This window comes from Halyomorpha halys, unplaced genomic scaffold (assembly GCF_000696795.3).
Source record: "Halyomorpha halys isolate HHAL.00 unplaced genomic scaffold, Hhal_1.1 Scaffold852.1, whole genome shotgun sequence".
Lineage (NCBI taxonomy): Eukaryota > Metazoa > Arthropoda > Insecta > Hemiptera > Pentatomidae > Halyomorpha > Halyomorpha halys.
In genome coordinates, this window is record NW_027111393.1 from 171,254 (window position 1) to 194,055 (window position 22,802).

Genomic DNA, 22,802 nt, shown 5'->3' on the forward strand with positions numbered 1-22,802 from the left:
ATCGCCGACGAGGTGTTAGCGGGGAGCCCAATGATGGCCTTGATACTCCTGCGGATATTGGTATCAATGCCCTCCAATACCGCAGGACGTATCTTTGTAAGGGGAGCAGCCTGGAGAGGGTAAACAAGGCCCAGGAACAAGTATTGGTTGACAACGTTGATCTTAGATCACGTTTGATCTTAAAACACTCATCGATTTCAAGATTGCACTCTTATCGATGCACTTTAACTACACGGATTCCTGATATATTAGGGTTCCTTTAAATGTTCTCAGAGATGCAAAAAAATGAAAGTTCAATTAAATTAATAGGCATACACATCGGAAACATATAAAGGGACCCTCATATATTAGGAATACCATTGCAGGCCATTTTACTGAGTTAATTTCTTAAAAGGAATTCGATAATGCTTATTCTTCTAGGGACTAAAATTTTTACCCGTGGTACTTTGAATTTTTACTTAAAATCCTTGAAAGTAGTTTTTCGATTTCGACCTTGTTGGCGTAGTTTTATAACCTGACATTTCCTCACGTGGAGTTTGTTTATTTTTGAAGGTGGTAGTTAATCATTAATTGTTGATGTAAAAATTTAAGAAGGAGTTTAAAAATAGTTTTTTATTACGTCTATTTTTACCAGATATTGGTAATAGTGGTCAAAAAATCATTTTATTGCTAAACTTGAGGTAATATTTGAAAATATTTTTAGGTTCTTAAAGTTTTTATATTTTAGTCAAATATTTATGAATTCTTGACTTTCAGAAATTTCTAAGTTATGGATAACGTTCTCAAAGATAAAAGATTTAAAAATGCCCTTTCGGACCCTCGTTTTAGAAATGTGCCCTGGAAGGATAGGAAAGTTAAAATTGATAAACGTTTTGAGTCGATGTTCACTGACAAAAGATTTCAAATTAAGTATGCTGTAGATGAAAGGGGACGTCCAATAGATCAACACCAATCTGAAAATTACAAAAAATATTATGACTTATCTGACAGTTCAGATGAATCTGGTTCTGAATCCCCTGTAGAAGAAGAAGAAGAATCTGCAGAGGTTTCTGATTCTGAAAAAGAACAAGATATTATCAAGGATGAAATAAAGGATGAAGACAATTCTTTGGAAAATACAGAACAATCAGTAGTTGGAGAACATTCTGATATTATATCAAAAGATAGTTCTGATTCTAAAGATAAGTTGAAAGTAGCTCAAAAAGAAGTGAATAAGTATATTGATGAAATTCATAAAAAGAAATTGGATGGTAAAATTCGGGACAAACTCACTGATTTTACAGTTGATTATGCTAGAGGTGTTGGTACACTCATTTCAGATAGTTCATCAGATGAATCTTCTTCGGATGGTAACTATTGCAATTTATTTATGTAATTTTTCTTGCTACTATTTCCTACATCACTTGTGAGTCTCACTATAGTCCTTTTGCTAAAAGAATCCTGCTGAAATGTTTCTTACCACTAATCTATCATGGCTACATCAGCACACTTAAGTCTGTTTTCCATCGATACTGTTTTAAAACAAGGATTCCCTACTGAGGTGTATATAGTTGACCATTACTGATTGGAGAAGATGGTCGAAGGGTGCGGTCAGCAAAATTCCCAGGATTCCCTACATTCTTCATTACTATTTAATCGTTTTACTGAAGAATTTGTGATGATGGTCGTAATACACAGGTTAAAGTTTAACAGTTGTCCCTCAGTACTCAGAGGGTTTCTTTTGGTTAATGGACTATAGGTTTATATGGATTATATCTGATGTTGACTCAATACTTATAATTTAAGAAATTTACTTTTAGATTATACAAATGGAGTAATTTATTTGGTTTGTTTAAGTTTTTGTGTTCATTTGCTTAGTCATTTTTTAAATTTATTTAAGTTTAAAATGTTAATATTTAAGCCAACCACGAGTAGAAATCAATATATCGTTTATTGATTTTGTTTTCTTCAATAGAAAGTGATGTGGTTAATATTGTACATCCATGGGGTGAACTGGACAAAGATGCTGAAGAAACAAATGAAATTACGCCGAGATTAGCTGTTTGCAATATGGATTGGGATAGAGTCACAGCTAATGACCTAATGGTTTTATTTCATTCTTTTCTACCCCCTGATGGTGTTATTGAATCTATCACTGTGAGTACTATTTTATATCATTAATAAGATTGTTAATTTCTAATTGACAATGTTCATTCATTTGACTAATTATCTATCACAAATTTTTTATCATAATTTTGATTAAAATCGTTTTTTAAAATAATCAGTTTTGTTTTGAATACATCATTGTCAGTATATCCGTGAAAATTCTTATAATATTCTGATGTTGCAGATCTACCCTTCGGAATTTGGTTTGGCCAGAATGACTGAGGAAGAACAGAAAGGTCCTAAAGAACTTGTAGAACTTAAAAATGATCACCCAACAGAAGACACAGAACCTGAAGTAGAAGTTAGTTAATTTTAAGGTTTTTCTTTTAGTATTATTTTTTGGATTTTATTTTAATGAATTGGAGCATCCATCCCATTATGGTTTTGGGCATATATGCATATTATAGCAATTCTCACATTTAAACTTCAATAAGAAATCAGGCAAACTAATTTTGTCGTATTGTTGGCTATTAAGACTATAATGATTGTAAATATTGTGCTTATTAATTAAATATATTAATTTATTATTAGACTGTTTTATAAAATTACTGAAACATCATTTTTAATTCATGAATACACTTGAATTTCTATCCCTCTTCCTGATATTTAACATAGTCCTTTCTATGATAGATATTCTTCATTTATACTTTTAGCAAAAATTGTATGTATTTTCTTGACTATGTTGTAGATTGAGGAAGGAAGTGCATATCAAAGAGAAAAGTTACGTGAATATCAGTTAAAACGTTTGAAATATTACTATGCTGTGATTGTTTGTAATTCAAAAGAAACTGCCAATGTATTATATACAGAATGTGATGGTCTTGAATACGAAAGCAGTGCTATGAAATTAGACTTAAGATTCATTGACGATGATGTTACTTTTGATGAGGTACTCTTTATATAATTTTTGGTTTCTGACTATTATATCAATAACTTACTTTACAGTAGTGCTAAGTACAGGGAAACTAACTTAACAAAACGTACAATTAAAGGTTTTCTCTTTTAGGAAAGTTACAAATTTTCAATTAATTTTCGTAAAAGAGAGAACCTTTAATTGTATGTTTCGTAAAGTTAGTTTCTATATACATAGCACTACTATGTAATAAGCCATTTATATACTAATATTGCATTTTGTTTTAATTCCACAAATATCATTAAATTAATAAAATATTTCACTTTTTAGAAACCCCATGATACATGTACAGCTCTTCCAGATCTGAAAAAGTATAAACCAAGACTATTCGTAAATACTGCTCTTCAGCAAGGTAAAGTTGATTTAACATGGGATGAGACCGATCCAAACAGAATTGAATTTAGTAAAAAATTATTAGCTGGAGAAGAGGTTGATGAAGATGATTTACAAAATTTTGTTGCTTATTCATCATCTTCAAATGAAGAAGAAAAAGAAGAAGAAGGTAATAATTTTTTGAACTTGTAAATCCCTATATTAGTCATTAATTTGCTAAATTGGTTAATCTATTCTCCGTAAATAAAATAAAAATGTTTAGCCTCTGGAAGCTAATTGATTCTGGTGCACTAATTCAAAATGTAAATAAACACTCAAACAGGTCTTTCCCCTGGAGATGGTTAGGGGAAGAAACAATTGGGGTAGAACTTTTGTTCGACTAAAGCATTTTATTGTGAAAAATATTTAAATTATTTTATAGTGGTGTAAATGCTGTGTACATAGATGTAATTTTGATTTACTTAAAATAAGTTTTACTTATCAATGATTTTATTCTGATGCTCCTAACCTCCTCTCTTCCTAACTTCTTTTATAAAATGAAATGATAGTTATTCTATGTATCTCATGATTTATGTTCATTCAATACAAGAAATATCTCCAATACCAGTTCAGAAGCCATAGATAGATTATAAACCGTTCATTAATTATCTTATATAACGTTTCTCTTGATTAGCAATATATTAATGAATCTGAGCTTTAGTATCTTACGGATTTCCAGTATTTATTTGATAGTTTTACCAAACTAATGATTTTTATGAAGAAATTTAATCCAAAAAAAAATTTAATTTTGTTTAAATATATAGTTGGCTGTCCCCTTAGTGTGAATAATGTCATTTGCTGGCATTGGGGTTGATTCCCTTAGGATCTTTTCAAAGGATTGAGGTTTGAAACGGGATCCACTCAGTTACATGTAACTAAGAAGATAGCTATTTGTATAAAAATAGTAGAAGGAGGTTGAATAAAATAGTTTAAAAGATAGATTGCATTTGTAACATTGTATAATTTATTCCTGACCGTTATACACTACTTTTACTGTCCACGCCCTCGTGGGTACACAGCACTAATTATCCTACTAATTAAGGAGTCTTTGTCATGTTTTATATATATTATTCTTTAATCATTATTTCTAGCATTGCTTTTAAAAATTTGTAATTTTTTCTTCATTTGTAGTTTTAGAAGAAAAAAATCAGAATGAAGTGGAAGATGTTAAAGATTCAAGTAAAAATGATAAAGATCGAATTAAAAAATATCGAGATCTTGTTGCCAATCTACAAGAAGGGAAATCTAAAAAGAGAGGAGATGTTGAAATGGAGGTAACGTGGGGAGCTACCAGTAACAAGAGCAAAAAAGATCAATCAGAAAGTGAAAATGAAAATGAAAATTCTGGGAGCTCTGATGAATCGAGTGTAAGTTTGGTTTATACTTCAATACAGATCTTAATAATATAAGTTGTTATAATTTGTATGTTCATATTTTTTTTTTTTAGGGTTTTGTGACCCCCGAGAAAACTAATATTAGAAAAAAAGGTAAAAAAATCAAGAAAAAGTCTATACAGAGTGATCCTGTTTCCGCCGTAGAACAACAAAGAAATGTAACATTTATTTTTTAATTAATTCTTACAGTAACATTAATTAGTTAACTTTAAGGTTAAACATTTAGAAGAATTAATGTATGAAAATATGGTAATTGGTCATAAAAAAAAAAAATGGAAAGTTAATTTGCATGTTTTAAGATCACTGAGCCCAATAATTTTCTAAATGTTATTTTCATTCTTCCCTATTCTTAAGAACCTCTCCCTCTGTTTAAAGTACTGGACTGTTTTTGATAGAGTTCAGTTTACTGATAATAGTAATAAGGAACTTTCAAGGTTTTGCTTTGAGATTTAGATGAGCTATATCATTTTTAGGGGTACAGTGACTTATCGCTGATCCGAACTACTTAAAGGCAAAGAGGGTTCGAATTAGCAAAAATTTGGGAAAAAAAAAAGCCACTTCATAAACAGCAAATCAATTCATCAACAATTTCATACTGAAGATTAATATAATAAAAATGTTAATTATATCAGCTAATAAAGAAATTGAAAAAATAAATATGCTTCCAAATTTTAATATATAATTGGATTTTATTTTAAATAAAAAGAGTTGGTATTTTTAATTATATTATTTAAGCCTCAGCACGTAAGGTGATGATAATACAGTTTTATTGAATATATGTAGAGCTACATACATAAAATCAAATCTTCATTTTATTTTTTTTTAAGTAGGCCGGATTAGCGGAGTCTACTGTATTTGGTTAACTTTTCCTTAATGTTGTAGGAAAAATTAAAAAAGGAACAACAGTAGTGTATAACTTTTTTCACATTACTTTTAGTTCATATCGTTTATTTAGGAAGTCTTAAATATTGCAGTTTGAGTTTGAATTTCTTTCGCACTTATCTTTTTCAATTATTGTTTCTATGAAGTTGACCTTAGCAACTTTTTGTTTTCACATAACTTTTATTATTTAAATGAACAGCCTTAATTTTTTTTCCAGGCTGAATTAGAGTTGTTGCTTGCTGATGATAATCCAGTAGAATCTGGCTTAAAGCATTTCAGTTTAAAGGAAATACAAAAACAGGAAAAGCACCAAGAAAAGAAGAGAAATCCGAAAAATAAGTTGAATTATCAAGAAGAAGATTCATTCAAGGTATTTATTTCTATAATTATATTTTACTTATGTAAGGCAAATTCTCAAATGACTGCTATGTTTGAATTTGTATCTCATGAATTATAATTAAAAATGAAAATTACTTTATAATCGTTTCTGTTACCATTATTTTTTTGTGTAAATGCAGAATGACTTCTCTGATGTATTGCAGATATAATGTGTGACTCTCATTTTAATTTTTCATATGTTATGATTTCTGGTTTTTTATTAAGTATATTTACTAGAAAATATACTTGATAAAGAACCAGGAATTAAATTTAGTTCTTGACTAGAGATAAGTAAAATTTATCTTTTCAAGGATCAGATCAAAGCCATCCATCCACTCAGTGGAAAGAGAAACTCAACATAATATATATAATATATTAATTTTATATTAACGATGTTTTAAAAAGAAATGTCTTTATTAAAGTTAATCTCTTGAATGTCCAGGTGTAGATTAGACTAATTTTGAATTAATATTTAACTTTAAATATATTAACTCTTTTGTGATTTGATCTTTAAGTGATGTCTGATATCTAGTCAAGTTAATAATAAAACTCTAGTTTGGTTGTAAGTTTGATGTGGTTTATACCTAATATAATACATCATGGTCAATTTTCGTATGCTATATTTGAAATTTGAATTGCTACTATGGCTTTTAAGTATATTTAGACTAGTTTAAGATTTTCAATTAGCTAGAGCATTTCAAGACTTTTTTAATGGGAAAAATCTAATTTTAGTTACTTAATTTATGATTGATTTTCATGTAATATTATTGATATTATCTTAATTATTAATTCTTTGGAAAAGCTAAATTTAATTTTTATTAAGGTGATCAAAGTTTCTAATTTTTATGTTTTTTTAAATAGATAAATCCTTCAGATGATAGGTTTTCTGCTGTTTACACATCACATCAATTCAACATAGACCCTGCTGATCCTCATTATCGTAAAACGAAAGGAATGGAACAGTTGATTGGTGAAAAGCTTAAGCGACGAAAGTTGGAAGGATGAGCCTGATTGTTTATGTTACCTGCTGCGTCATAAGTTTATATTTGTAAGTAATGGAACTTTCTAAATTATTTTTATTTTGGATTTGACAGCATTTATTGCAATTAATGTATTGAGAAGGTACAATAAAAGTGGGATATATGGGTGGTTCTAAAAAAAAATGTCAATTATAGTCGTACTGGAGTATTATTGAAGTTAAGTGAGGATACTTAATCCCATTCTTGCTTTATCTTATTTGCCTTAATAAGAGTCAAATGGTTGGTAAAATTCAGAAATATGTCAGACATTAACTAATGTGTTTGTTTATTCATCACAAATGCTTTTTATTATATTTCTTTTTTTTTTTTTAAGATTTGATAATAAGTGAACTAAGATACCAAAACCTTCAGAGCCACTAATGTCTACATTGGCTGATATATTTATTAAATCATATAAATAAGTTGTGATGAAAGCATGTTTGGTTGAGTCTTAAATTGCATAATAACGGAAATTTGTAACCAATAATTGATCAAATCTTATTTATAACTGGTAAATTATGATCTTAATGTGGTGTTTAATTTTTTTTAAATTTTGGTTAAGTACAATATTTATGTTCGCATTGTTCTGGAAGAAGTCCAGACTTGCTAAGGGGGTTGTGCCAACTATGTTATGCCCTTATTTTTTAAGTATTAATTTGTACTTTAATTTCATTTTAGAGTGCTACCAATGAGTAGTTTCTCTACACACTTGTATCACTCCATTTTAACAAAGATCAAAATTACTAAATGTATTATAACTTACAGTTGTAAATAGCAATAAATAAATTTTAAAAAAAAAAAAATTAAAAGTACGGATAGTATCGATACCAAATTCTATATAATTTTCAACTATCTAAAAAATGTGTCTCATCGGAAATTTTCTGGTTTTACTATTTTTTCATCTCTGTTTATAATATATAAAAAAAAAAATAATAAGTTCCTTCAGTCAAATTTGTTTTATGTGGTCTCACAAAACCACCTGTAATGAAATCAGTTTTGGCTAAAATTTCTCTGCTGTAAAATAGAGCGTGTATTCTTTGTATGATAAAATATCATGAAAATATAAAAAAAAAAAAAAAAAAAAAAAAAAAAAAGCTGCTTTCAGAAATGAATTCATAATCATTTTAAATGCAGCTTGTAAATTGATAACTTACTCAGAAGTTTGTTACTGGAAAATTTATCATTATTCCTAGTGTCTATTGATATTTTATATTTATTAATCTCCAGGATATCTGTCTAACTAACTAGGGAAGTAAGCTCTTATCTTAAACTTCAAATTCTCATTACCACTGCCGAATCATTGTTTGTTACTTAGCCACCAACCTTAGATGGAATTCCAAGTGTTTTCGAAAGCTGACAGATGTGCCTGATATCTATCCAGACCTTACAGATTAGAAACAGGACATGGAATTGAATTGATATATCAGTATTTTTTAATTGAGAGTTATTATGAATAAATATCATGGGATGATATAGAATTTCCCTAAGAAAAATATTACCATGGTGTACTATTTCCTTGTTAGAAAATTGATCCTCAAATTCATATAATTTTTAGTAGCTTTTGGTTACCCCACTTTAAAAGAATTTTATTATGAGTCATGGTAGAAAATGTTGTTCAAGTTATTCATTATTATTTTTAAAATTATATTAAACCTATTTTCTCTTTTTTTTTTTTTTTCATATTCTTTTGAAATTAACTTATTGAGTGAAAAATGTTGCTTCCTTAAACTTAAAAAAATATTGTTTGAAAAATTTTCTTTAAAATTTAAAATTGTTTTTAACCCTTTATTTTTACTTTCTAAAACTGAAGCACCAATCAAATTTTTCTCCTCCTGATTTGGTTTTGATTCTGAGATAATTGTTTTTATATATTCATTTCGTTGAAATAAAAAAAAAAAAAAAGTAGTCATGATTTTGTTTGTTTTTCTTATTATGATAGCCAATTATTATTATATATGATTATATTTATTTACTTATTATTTTTTATTTAATTGGTTTGAGAACAATATTTATAACTTCTTAGATCTCTTCATAGTTAGTTTATATAGTCATCAACATAATCAATGATAAAAGGTGTTGTATAATCTCCTTTTTAATATTGGATTGCAGTCTCAAATTTTGGGCACATTCTGCATTCCATCTATGGCCAGCAGCTAAGCTATTTTCCCCCGTTCTAAACATTTATAATTTAGACACAAAAAAAGTGGTTTAAGCACTAATTTGGGTTGTATATTGTTCTTTATGACCCCTGGAAGCCACATTAACAGAAATTGAAAAACTTTTGACGATGGTTTATTCACTCCAAATTTTGGAACATAAAATGAAGATTTTTTGAGAATCACACCTGAAACAGGTGATCTAACTTAATGATTTGTTGGATAAATTTTTCAAAACTATTTGTAAAAATACTGGTTATTTTCCTTGTATTACTTATTATTATGAGGATTGCCATTTGTATAAAGTGTACTTTGATAAGCCAAATGTTAACAGATAGAATGTAAAACAAATATGTATTTTAATATAATCCACAAATTGTTTTCATTAAAAATAATTTTTATCTGGTTGTTATACATTAGTTAGAAAAATAATTTTAAAAAACATTGTGATAGCTGTTTCTTTTGTCCATAGATCAAGAAGATATAAATTTGAGAAGCCTTTTAAGGAACATTTACTGAAATCTTCAAGTTCGAGTGGTTACTCACATTACAGTGAGACATTACTCACCTAATATTGCTGTTAAATGTTTTGTACATTAAACTAAAGTTACATAAATATGTGTACTTATGGTGTATATATACTTTTATATTAACTTATCAGACAAACTGATATGTTTATTATGTTACAAATAAATTTTTGTTGTTTTGTTTTTGTGCGATCTATTTTTTTTAAGAAAGCATCTGTAATTTAACCTTTTTATGATTTGTTAATTAAGCAATAATAGTGCAATATTGTGGTTCCTCTTTTGTTATTTTTATCTTAGTTGCTGGAAGATAAAACTACTGAAAGACTTGTCCATTGATCTATGCAGTGGTTTCGAACTTTTTTTTGACAGTAGAACCCTTATGGTACGTGTAAGAAAATATCGGAACCCCTACATTAACGTTTTACACAAATAAAGTGACTCATCTTTTTAGCAAAAGCTAAGAAAGGCAAGATACATCTATGCAATATCTGAGATGATAGGTTCAAAACTGTTGAGTTAACGTGAAAATAGCCTCAATTCCGATTCTACATTAGTTGGTGGAACCATCAATTTATACTATCCACCATTTGGAGCAGAAAGGTATGTTTTTCCCATATCTCTTCTTCAATAATACTGATTTTAAAAACTTACTTTTCTATCTTTACTTATTTATGGCTTGTATGTTATGCTCATACAGATAGTGCATAACAATTGGTTTTAATAATCAACTAATTTATATTTTCATTCCATTATTGTCTATATTTCCTATTTTTAGTCTATTTTTTATTTTTATTTATATAATAATTTTTTCTCTCTCTCTAAATGATGGTTGTTGTCTTTTGTTTTTATAGCCCTGAAAATCAGGTCAAAACGTCGGTATAAATAAATATATTTTGTTTATTTATGTTGTTTTTTGCTGACCGCACCCCCCGACCATCTTCTCCAATCAACAATTGGTTTTGCTAGTTTCATCTTTTTCTTGTCATATTTTGTTCATCACCTATTCAACTATAATAATTGACAAATGGAACTAAAAAATTTATTATTTAGTGATGGATATTACAAATTGAAATAAAAAAGTGCATTTGCCCCATGTAGCCTCAGTTGCAGGGTAAAATGGAGAACCAATGTTAATATGACTTTAAAGCTACTTGCCACTTTATAATTGTCTTATTTATCACTTTCACACACGTTTAGCATAAAAATAAGAATTGCCTCATCTTCAATTTCTATCCCTGCAGAAGATTCATAGGTCCAATGTCTACAAGGAATACACTCTGTCCAACCTTCTGAAAGTATTAGCCACGTAAACATTTTTTGTCATCTGTGTTACTCAAACATTTTTTTTTTTTAATTTAGTAAGAAGGCTTGTTCTTGAATTTGAATGATTCCTTGAGAATATGAAGAATTCTTTCTATCATGCCTCTCAAATGCACATACAGATTATTTAAGGAGTAGATGAAAAATGTTCAGTTAGAATTGAATCGATACTTACCAAGTTATAGCGTACTCATAAGTACACACTATTTAACTATTGTCATTATACACTACATATTAGAGCCTGAAAAGCTGCTATTCAGGATATAATTTCTAATTAAATTGATAATATCACTGAATCTGGCATGGGAATGAAATCAGACGATGTTTAAAAAATGGCTTGTAATCACTGATAAAGTTGACATTCTTTCCCACAGATAAAAGTCCTCTAAGAAATATCCCGGCCCTGTTGTACCTCACCTTTCCTATAGCCAAAATGAGAAACCAAGATGGAAAGAATTATATATCGATTAATAAAAATGAATTTTCAATGTGCTCAAAGCTTTTTATTTTCCTGTAATAGTTCTTTAGCCTATTGTCGGTTTCATCTTTGTACTTTATATTATACAACCTGTAACTAATTCTATTGCTGTAAAAATACTACTTATTCTTCAAGTTATGTTATAAAATTCCAAGAAGGAAATTATAATTTGTGGATACTTGATAAAATTTCCTCTTATACCTTCATTATACATATTGGGAGGGGGCAATATGTCACGAACTAATTGACATCTGGTTTATTACAAAGAGTGTCATAATATTTTGGGCTATTTAGAAAATATTGTTTCCTCATATGATCATAATCCATACCAGGGATATGACATTACAGGCATTTGGTTAACAGTTCTTCTTTGGTGCACTTAACTCTGGAATTTGAAATAAAAGAGGGCACTTTTTTTTTTTTATTCTGATAGCAATAAGATTTTAAGATGAATTGATATTAGACACTTTTTTGATCCATGTCCTGAAGGTATGAATCATCGAAAACATTTTTTTACCGTTTTCAATGATTTGGACATAAATAGTGTAGGAAAAAACAAAACAAATACAGAACAAAATTGTATTAGTATCCAATTTCCTATATGAATCATTCACCCTAATTAGAGTTTCCTTAACCGACTTAAGATACTAAAATGGATGTCATGATAATAGATTCTTACAGGAAATTGAATTCTAAAACTTTTGCTCTTTAGTGCTCTTTTGCCCGCAAATAGTCAAAAACAATAAAAAATTGTTAATCAAAAAAGTGCCCTATTCTATTGGAGTCTTAGGTGTGCTGGAGAAGAGTTGCTGAAGGTTAGAAAATTAACAATAGCCCGAAAAGAAAAACTGCATATCACTGTAATGACCCACATATATAATTACATATACAGAATACCCTGAATATAAATATCAGGATTCCTGTAAAATGATGGTGTATGTTTACAATAACCAAGGTTTTCCAATCAATTAAGGAGTTTCATAGATATTTATAGGGATAATTCATCATTACACTAAGGCATAATGCACACATCCATTTTTTCTTTGTACATCAAAGCTGTGTTACAGCAACTCTATTTGACATTCAATATAGGTTACATTCATAAATGCAAATGTTGAAATAATAATTACACAGCAATATACCCAGCTGTAATATAGCTTACTAAGCATTTTCTCACAGCAGTAGTATCAATTATCTTAAGTCAATAAGCCGTACACACTTCTGATGTTTCATGATAAATACTATGTTTTTTTTTTTTTTATCAATTCGATCATTATAAATAACTTATTGATAATATTAAAAGCTATTTTTACTGAACACCAATGTCAATCATTTGATATGCATAACATAATTGTATGCCCACTATCAGTTCAATGAATCACACAAGCAGAGATATTTTTAATTTAGTGTAATTTGTTAATTGTCTTGACAAACACTTGTATATCAAATTTAGATGAAGTTCACATCTGTGGTGTGCTAAAAAGAACAAAATAATTTTTTGTAAGTTGGTACCAAAATAGAATAGAAGTATAATAACTATTCCATAAACTTTTACCAATAATACAATCTACAAATTAATTTTGACAATGAAAAGGATCAACTTGAATTAGAGAAATAAATACATGATAATAACCATTACAAACTCAAGAACAACACCTCAACATCATACTTGGTTGCAGTTGTATCAACTTCTGTATATAAATAAGAAAAAAAACTAAGTTTAACCCAATATAATTAACTATTAGCACAATATTTGTTTATGATTTTTATTTTACCTTTGCTCAAAATTAAAATTGGTATTTTATTCACAAAGCTATATGGGATTGTAAGTTATTAGCCTTGAATAAATAAAGCAATAAACCCAATATTGCCTGATACATATTTTTTAAAATCAATTTTTAGGGTATTAGAAGAAAATAAAAACTAGATTTTCTTTCATTTATCTCAATTGCTGGTGTCTAAATGCTTAGTTAAATTAATTTATAGAAAATATATATTAAAAAGATGCCTAGAGTTATATAATGTTAACACAGCATGGATGTACTTATAAAAAAAAAAAAAAAAAGACATAATGAATCTTTGCATTATACCTAACAGAGAAAAAAAAAAATTGATGATAGACTAGTGATGATAATGTATTTTATGATGGTATGTACTTTACACAGTTTTTGAGTTTTCCTAATCCATGTAAAAATTTAAAGGTTTTCTATACAAGCATTACAATATAGATTTGAAGGAAGCAATTTGCTTTTCTGATCTTCACTGAAGACAACTTTATTCGCATATATACACTTATTACAGTTTGTAAGTAAAACGATTTTTCAATGACAAATTAAATTGATTTTAAAAATATTTATTTTTAAAAAAATTCAAACTATTCTTGCCAAATTCTTTTTTTTTATTAAAAAAAAAAAAGTGTCACATATTAAAAAAACAACACAAGTTTAATGGTTTTAGTTCTCAAGAGTAGCCAAGTTAGTATCACAGAAACAACAGAGTCATAACATTTTACCCATTTACAGACTGATCGAACTATACAACACAATAAATTACCACTATACACATCTCAGAATATCCAGTGAAGCATTTAAAAATAGGACATGGCTGAACAATTAGGCAATGTTATTCAATAATTTTCATTTAAAGTCAAAAATCAGCACTGGTTCCTCTATTAAGCAATACCATATCTGCATTCCATGCAGTCTGGTAATGCTGCATATGTTGTGCCCTCTCAAGTTTATCGTATGAAGGTTTCACCTATAATATATCTCCATGGGGTTCTGGCTTGCCAAAAACATTGGCTGATAAATCAGTCATTGCTTCACCTTAGCCACAACTTTAATCGGAGGGCATCAACGCCATTCAAGTAGTAACGAAAAAGTCTTTTATCTCGCACAAATCCTAAGTTTTCATACAACCTCAGGGCTGGTTTATTGGTGATTTCAGTTTCAAGAACAACCTAAAAAAATAATAGAAACACATAAGAAAATTTTAAAACCATTAGATAATGTAAATAAGTTTTTTTTTTTACAGTACTTTCAATAAATCCAACAATACTTCAAAAAATCCATCGTTCAAAAATGTTTGATATAAGTGCCACCATAGACATGCTAAAACATCTCAAAAAAAGGGTCTCCTTTCTCTGGACTCCAGGGCACTCAGGAATAGCTGGAAATGAGGCAGCAGATAAAGAGGCTGCTACAATGAACGTTCCACCACTCCAAATTTACGAGCCGAAAGACATAAAGGCATTTTTAAGAAACAGAAGCCGAAAAAGTTGGGAATCAATGTGGGCTAACGTACCACTCACCAATAAACTAAGAAATGTTTAAAAAAAAACACACAAAAGTGGATAAGTGTCATAAGGGGAAACAGAAGAGAAGTGGTTGTTGCAAGAGTAAGAATAGGACATTCCAAATTAACACACCTCCACTTAATCACAAAAGAGAACCAACCTATATGCCAAACCTGTCAGTCCCCATCATCAATAAAGCATATAATTGAAGAATGCTCATCATTTCGTCAAGCCTTCGAAAATAATAAAATTCCTCGTACAAGAGAATTGGCCCTTAAAGACTCAGCAGAATCCAGAGACAAAATAATAAAATTTCTGAAAGAAACTCAACTTTATACTAAAATATAATATTGACCAGTGTAAAAAGGAAATAGTCTACATTCAACTATCAAATATCAAAGACAAGAAGATAAATAAAGTAAAAAGGGTGTAATAACCTAGATGTTGATCGCCCTGAATGAAAATCTAATCTAACCTAATCCTAAGCACCACCACATGCAATGGTCAACCTTCCTAAATATAACCTTGAAATCACTGAGTTTCGGGGCCCTAGAAATCTCTTTATTATCTCAAAACAGCTCATTTTTCTATCAATAATTCAATAAAGTGATTTTAGTAGTTAAAATCTGGTTTGTAAAACTTTTTTGAACAAGATACAATTTAAATTAACTACAACATTTATTAAGGTCAATGATTATTGGCAGCTGTTTTTGTTTAATTCTTATATGAAAGATGATTATTTACTTTCACTTCTCCAAAAAAGGCAAAAAAAAAATTACTTCTTGACTAGGCTGTTTGAACCTTTTAAAACTGAATTACCTGCCCATCTAACAGGGAATTTTTCCCTCTAGGGGGAAATGGAGGTAAGAACATAAAAGTTCTTATTTGAAAACAATTTAGAGGAGATTAGAGGAAAAAGTCTAATTAAATCAACCCAATAAATTCAGGAGAATCTTCAAATTTACATCCAAAGAGTAGATCAAGGGTAGAATGTTAAACTTCATAACTATACCTATGAGAAAATTAGGACCTTAATGATAACGAAACATAGCAGAATTAGATGTATTTTTAATATTGAGATTAGATGTAATTTGTAATTAAATAAATATTATATTCCCCTTTCAAACAATTGCTGAAACATTGTTTGTATTTGTAAACACAATTCAGGTAATGTGTTTATAAGTTCTTTTTGAAAAATAAATTAAAACATTAAAATACATATTACCTATTAAATAAATGGTTATTAAGTTCAATGATTAACCATTGTAATTTACAATTATATTCTAATAATAAAGATTGTCAGAGAGTAGAGTTTCATAATCGAAAAAAGTAAAAGGATCAGCAAGAAATATAGGTCATAAACATGGTAGGAACTGCTGCCAAAAAATGTCATGTATTATTACATCAACTTTAACTAAAGCAGGAAAGAAGTAAGCGTGAAGGGAAAGACATTTTTTTCTCTTGAAAGACAGTTAATATTATAAACTAACCTATACATTTATTGATGTACAGCCTGGTCAAGAAGTAATTGTTCCCGACTTTTGTAGAGGAGTGAAAGTAAATAATTACCATACAAAATGTAGGCAAAATCATCTCACATTGCACAACAAAATCAGAGTGTCTTTGCCCATCTAACTTTTTTCTTTTTGCTGTAATCTTCTTTAAATTGCCATCATTGAATAGGAGTTGGATAAAGTAACAAAGGGGTGAAGTCATTATATGACAGAACTTGAGCTGGACAGATTACATCTGAGATGTAAAAGTAGACTATTTTTTTTTTTATGAAAGGAATATGGTCCGGGTGCGGTCAAAAAAACTCAAATAGTAGAATTATACTATTTTATTGAGCCAACGTTTTTTTATTTTTATTTTTTTTTGTTACTCCTCATCTCTAATGAACCAGTCAACATCACATGGCACATTAAATGACATTCAAAATAAACTTCTATAATGATCCAAAAATTCACATTTCCAGGAATTTCAGATTAGACAATTATACAACATTCAAACATTGTACTTAAAGCTGATAGTGTGCAAAAAAAGAGGGGATTTTTTCCCAGAACTCCATAGAGTTCATAGTGATAACAATGAAGGTAAAAGATGGCCTCTCCTTACTTTAGTATTTTATTGTATATTTTATAAAATATCAGACAGCATTGATTTACCTGAAGATAATAAATACTGGACTAAGTAGGGAGAAATATTTTGTATTGTAAATATGATAAAAGAAGACAAAACAACGGATTATAACTCGAAGACATGGCCCGAAACATTGTTATTTAATTAATGAGTAATGTTATGAATGAAGAACATTCAATTAGGAAGATATTTCCAAACAAATCTCACTAGATAATATTGAAAATTTTCCAGTAATACCATCTTAATTTTGAGATTAAAAACACTAATAGTATAAATATGGATTATTGACCATAAATTAATATGAAGATGGTTAGGGCTGCGGGAAGAAGGAAGAAAAATAGTAATAACTATTTATTCATCTTTTGCCAACGTTTCGACCTATATTGTAGGTTCTTTTTCTTCCTTTTTTACCGCTGCTCTGACCATCTCCATCATATAGTAATAGTAGCTTCAGATTGAAGTCACACAACTATCCGAAATTTGATTCTAAACTTTAAAATTAGGTAAAGTTACCATGGCAAACCGTTAAGTGAATAAATAAATAATTAATACCTCATCAGCACCATCTGCTACCATAGCCCGTATGGCTTTTAACACCAGATTTGAACCTGATGGAAGAGAACAAATACAAAATTATTTACAAATAAAATATATAATTAAGCATTCTATATAAATAAATTAATAAACTTAACATCTAATCTGAGCTGGACAGCTTAAACCTGTATACAATCATTAAATGAGGCATACTATTCCAAAATTAACCTAGACTATTTTTCGATTTTTTTTTTCTTTTTCAGTTTTTCATTGAACTATAATGAAGTGAAAGGATTTCTTCTAAAATCAAGTAAATGAAATATGATTTAACAGATGAATCTGGTGCAAAGACTATGAGCATAAAAATAATATTCATAAAAATTTGCTAGCTTGCTTGGTTAAAATGCTATACCTCAAATATATTATAGTTTGTCAACGTCAAGCAAAAAATTCAATTTTTAAATAAATAAGGACAAGAAATTAAGAAAGAAAAGTACAGAAGAAAATAAATATAGAATACAGTCAAAAATCATTTTCTGTAAACTTACTAAATATATGTATGTATTTTAATATCCCCTTAGTATAAGAAAATTTTTTTTTTACATATTGTTCTATCATAATTGTTGTCCTATATTACTAAGAACCTCCGTCTCCATTTTGTAAGCAATAATCTGCCATGGGTCACAATAAGGGGAATATTCCAGATATCGAAAAATGGCAAAGATATTTTATAGATACTTTTAATTTTTATAAAGGTACTTTATAAAAAAAAAGATTGGGTTTCCTCCTAATATGCTCAACTATATGATACATCTGAAAACAGGATTTAGTAATCTATGTATTAATAATTTAATATTGAATAAATAATAAAAGTGCTAAAAAAGGATCACCTATGCCTTCCACATATAATTGGTAACTCAAACATTGAAAAGAACTTAATATGAATGATTGCAACAGTAAAAATAGGAAGAAAGATGGATATTTCATTCTCAAAACCAGACCTCTAAAGGAGTTTAAACCACATAAAAATGATTTACTAAAACGATTAGGCAAGAGAAAATAAATTAATACATTGAGCAGGTAAGATCAGCGGAATACCATAAAATATATTAATGATTGGAGAAGTTTGTCGGAGAGTGAGGGGGGGGGGAGAGGAAGGTGCAGTCAGCAAAGAACAACATAAATAAACAAAACAATATTTATTTATTTTATGCCAACGTTTCGACCTGAATTTCAAGTCTTCATCGGGGTTATGCCGTAGAAGGTAGGCCTAAAACTCAGTTTTAGTATGTAAAAGAAAAATAATAATAAAAACTTTTACATATCCATCTGTACCAAGGACCTCTGACACTAAACTGTTTTTGAAGAAATGTAGGAAACTTATTACGGTATGTAGCAGTCAGTTCTGAGCTAAGGGAAAAGTAAAGAGTTTTGAGAAATCTAAGTTATAAGTAGTCAAAGTAGGTACTTGTATTATACTCTTTCTCAAATAATATATCATTTGATAAACTTTATAAATCTTAGAAATGAACAGTGTGCTTTGAAAAATTCAAAGCCTTGGATTATTAGTTAAACCTAGTAAATTCTTTTTTGTTGTTCACATTATATAATGACATAAATCATTATTACTAGATTAATTTAATATAAACAATGAGCAAAGGGGGTTATTAATTCTAAAGAAGTTTTCTATTTTAGACTGGGAATTGGGTTTTACATGTCCAATTCAATCTATATCCAGACATTTTCTAAAATATGTAAGAACTTAATACGTCCACTGCTATCAATAAGTTAATTCATATTTAGTAGTCAACATATAAATGTGATTCTATTTCACTCATGCATCAAGAGAATCACAAATAATTTAAAGGGTTGAGATAAATTAATTTTTAATATATAATTATCATAATACTAAATTACCGATTTTTCTTTTCCGATATTTTTCATCAACAGCTAACATTGCTATGTACCCCCTTTTAACGACTTTACGGTGCATATCGAGTTTGCAAACAATTGCACCAACACATATACTCCCATCCATTGCCTAAAAAAAAAGAAAGAAAAAAAAAATCAATAAAATGGATAATATAAACATTATCAGTTATAAATAAAAATACAATTAAAATAATTAATTCTCAGTTTAATATCACTTTAATCAAACTACCACACCTGTGAGCACAATGACTTGATTAGAGTAATTAATCAAAATTTCTAATACTATTAGTAAAATTTACAATGATTTGGAGACATTCTAATATTGAATGACATTACTTTTAAAGTATAAAATCCAGAACAAATGTTCACACTGAAACTATTGGTTTTAACAAACATATTGCACTAATATATTCAAAGTAATACAACTCATAAGCAAGTTTAACAAAAATAAACATTTTACACTCCAACTGGAGAAAGCTTTAAGATCCTAAGAGCAACATCAGTACACTATGGTTAGTAAACTCTGAAGCTAGATTGATATAATTTTCATTACTGATAGAAAAATATTTACTTTATGTTCACATCATTATAACCAAAATAAAACACAAGTTTCTGAGTTGTGCTACTTAAAGTACCAATACTAGTGTGATATAATCTCAGCAATTATTAGGGAATAGGTAGTACAGCTAATACCATACCACCTATCTTAATTACATTTTTTTACACATTAATGAGATAAGATACAATTAGAAAACTAAGAGAGACAAAAGAAAAAAATTAATTATTCTAAGACTTAAGAATTCTTTAGTTATCGTTGGATATAACATTAAACATATAACTTAAGAGTGATTAGTAAATTACAAACTGATGTACCTTATAGATAAATTTTTAAAAACTTATGTTTGTCATATTTTCTGGTGAATACAAATTTAAATTATATACAAACAAGTTAGTTTATTCCAAAGACAATTTTAAACACTAAATTAAAAATAAAAAATCTAACATTAGTTTCGTATTTCGCTACAAAGGAAACAGATAGTACTATAATACCTATTTTTTAAGGTTACTAACATTCAAAAATAGAAAATAACTTAATAAACGAAGCTAATAAGCCTTCTTTATAATTATAGTTATAAAATAGAATTGACTATAATTTCTTGATTTATCTTCTTTAATAAACCTTTTCTAAAATAAACCAGAGGTAGTGTGGTGAACCAAGTTTCACAGGTATAAAGTTGTGACAACTATTACGAACACCAAATGTACATACCAAACTGAGTATGCACACATGCAAACTTTTAATTATTTATAACAATATTCATAAGTAAATACATATGAGTAAAAATATCATTTTAAATGTTTTCTCCAACTATACAAGGATCAAAATCAATAAGATCATAATTTATTAGTCTTAGATGAGGTTCCATTTACTTGATTTAACTACGAGGTATTATTACCTATATATTTAATACATGCACCAATAAAATTGAAACTCAATAACTCATTCAATTTCAGTAGTTTGGTAAGCACTGCTGATAGGAGAAAAAAAGATATAAAGAAATCAATGTACTCACAAATTGCAAAGTAAAATACCTTACTTTCTGTCAAAAGTGCTAGTATCATATAATATAGCTAAATTAATTAAAATACCATAAACAAGCATTAATAATATTGTGATAACACAGATAATATTAAAATTATATAATATATTTTAGAGAAGTTTTAATAACTATAACCAAGATGAAGCTTTACTAAGCTATATTGGTAGGCTTACTTAGCGCCAACTATTTCAACATTTTACTAAATTTCATTTCTATAACATAAACAGTATAGCATGAAGCATACATAGTAACAAGTTTGGTAAGTATCTTAGCAGTCAGAAATATTTTGAAAATTGATTGTGCTTTATTTGAAACATCTAAGTTTATATAAGCCTGAGACTTAATCTCAATGGTTTCAAGAATATTTGAATTTTTTTTAAACTAATAATTAATCCAAAAAGTTCTTATTTCAAAAATAATAATAAAGCACAAAATAAATAGTAATTAATGAAATTCTAGATGAATCAAAATTACAAGTTATGAATGTTAAAATAAGGTTATGAAAACAAGATATGTCTTTATTATAAAACAAAGTCAAATTAATCTTACTAATAGAAGTTTTATATCACTACTAAATATATGAACAGGAAAACCAGAAATAAATAGGTGCATACTTACATATACATAACAAAGAAAAAATCTTTAATAATGCATATTCTTAAGTATTAGATATTCAATTAAAAATCCCATAACACTATAGACTTACCAAAAAGCATAATTGAGGCCAGTTATGAATGAAATAGCGATATGTATAAATTGAATAGGGTTCAGATAGATCTTTTTGAATTAATCGCATTATATCAGGCATCTGTAGTTCAGATTCATACGATACATAAGCAATATCATTTTGTTTACTACATTCAATATTGCGGTCAGAATCATCATTCAGACGTTTCAATCCTTCTGAAGCTGGAGAAAATGTTCCGGTTATAGCAGAAGCACAATTAATGTCAGCATTCTGTGGTTTAGAATCTTCATTACAATTCACAACATCAATAGTCTCTTGGTTATTGGAATGATCATTTTCAATTTGTGAAACTTTAGATGAAATTGGTTCAACTTCATCAATGGAGTTTTCACTTGCTTTAACACATGTTTCACACTGACTAGATACATCTTTAGAATTAGAGTTGTCTAAAGAACAACAGTTATCTGTTAAATGAACATTTTCAATGCCATTTGACAACTTGGTTGGGCCATTTAAACTTAATTCATTCAATTCTTGTTCACATGATTGAATTAAGCCTTCTTCTATAACTTTTTCATCTTTAGAGCTCAATATAGTTAAATTACAATTAGTGTCTTCAACGGACTTCTTAGAATCTTTTTTCCCAGATATAAAATTTTTGGTAGCAACTTCAACACTTATACCATTATTACCACTTTTTCTTTCGTGATGTTCCATGTTACAAAATCAAGCTATATAAAATTTAACTGTTCAGTCACGTCTATAGATAGCCAATGTTTACAACTAAACATTATAACTATTCAAACCGTCGTAGAGTAAATAAACTGTCAATAATTCCACACCTTCACTAGGCCATATTACAAGCAGTGTGGTGAACCATGGGTCAGCCATCTAAATAATGAATCAAAAACAGCTGACTTATTAATGGCTATGGTTGAATACAAAATTAAAAATATAAAATTGTTGAAATTTTGTTGATTTATGTGAGTTTATTTTATTTGTGACACTTTGAATCAAATATAATTTTTT

The 22,802-nt window shown here is 28.4% G+C and overlaps 2 protein-coding genes across 2 annotated transcripts; one reads left to right on the forward strand and one right to left on the reverse strand.

Moving 5' to 3' along the window:
• Positions 1 to 512: 512 nt before the first annotated feature.
• LOC106686624 (ESF1 homolog) lies at positions 513 to 9,966 on the forward strand. Its single transcript, XM_014430014.2, has 11 exons — positions 513 to 680; positions 757 to 1,349; positions 1,955 to 2,136; positions 2,330 to 2,446; positions 2,834 to 3,034; positions 3,329 to 3,560; positions 4,562 to 4,797; positions 4,878 to 4,982; positions 5,924 to 6,076; positions 6,946 to 7,132; positions 9,732 to 9,966. Exons 2-10 carry the CDS (start codon positions 770 to 772, stop codon positions 7,087 to 7,089), a joined length of 1,950 nt encoding a protein of 649 aa, XP_014285500.1. The 5' UTR covers positions 513 to 680; positions 757 to 769; the 3' UTR covers positions 7,090 to 7,132; positions 9,732 to 9,966.
• A 3,732-nt stretch (positions 9,967 to 13,698) lies between these two features.
• Naa30A (N(alpha)-acetyltransferase 30 A) lies at positions 13,699 to 22,656 on the reverse strand. The gene is made up of 4 exons (XM_014430016.2): positions 21,792 to 22,656; positions 19,470 to 19,593; positions 17,571 to 17,626; positions 13,699 to 14,543 (listed from the first exon to the last, which is right to left on the reverse strand). Exons 1-4 carry the CDS (start codon positions 22,488 to 22,490, stop codon positions 14,406 to 14,408), a joined length of 1,017 nt encoding a protein of 338 aa, XP_014285502.1. The 5' UTR covers positions 22,491 to 22,656; the 3' UTR covers positions 13,699 to 14,405.
• Between the last annotated feature and the right edge of the window lie 146 nt (positions 22,657 to 22,802).

Coding starts and splice junctions, on each gene's coding strand:
- LOC106686624 (XM_014430014.2), top strand. CDS start 770: ATGGATAACGTTCTCAAAGATAAAAGATTTAAAAATGCCCTTTCGGAC. Junction 2,137..2,329: donor GTGTTATTGAATCTATCACT/GTGAGTACTATT, acceptor CTGATGTTGCAG/ATCTACCCTTCGGAATTTGG. Junction 4,983..5,923: donor CCGTAGAACAACAAAGAAAT/GTAACATTTATT, acceptor TTTTTTTTCCAG/GCTGAATTAGAGTTGTTGCT.
- Naa30A (XM_014430016.2), bottom strand. CDS start 22,490: ATGGAACATCACGAAAGAAAAAGTGGTAATAATGGTATAAGTGTTGAA. Junction 17,627..19,469: donor ATATCGGAAAAGAAAAATCG/GTAATTTAGTAT, acceptor CTCTTCCATCAG/GTTCAAATCTGGTGTTAAAA. Junction 14,544..17,570: donor TAGCAGATGGTGCTGATGAG/GTATTAATTATT, acceptor TTATTTTTTTAG/GTTGTTCTTGAAACTGAAAT.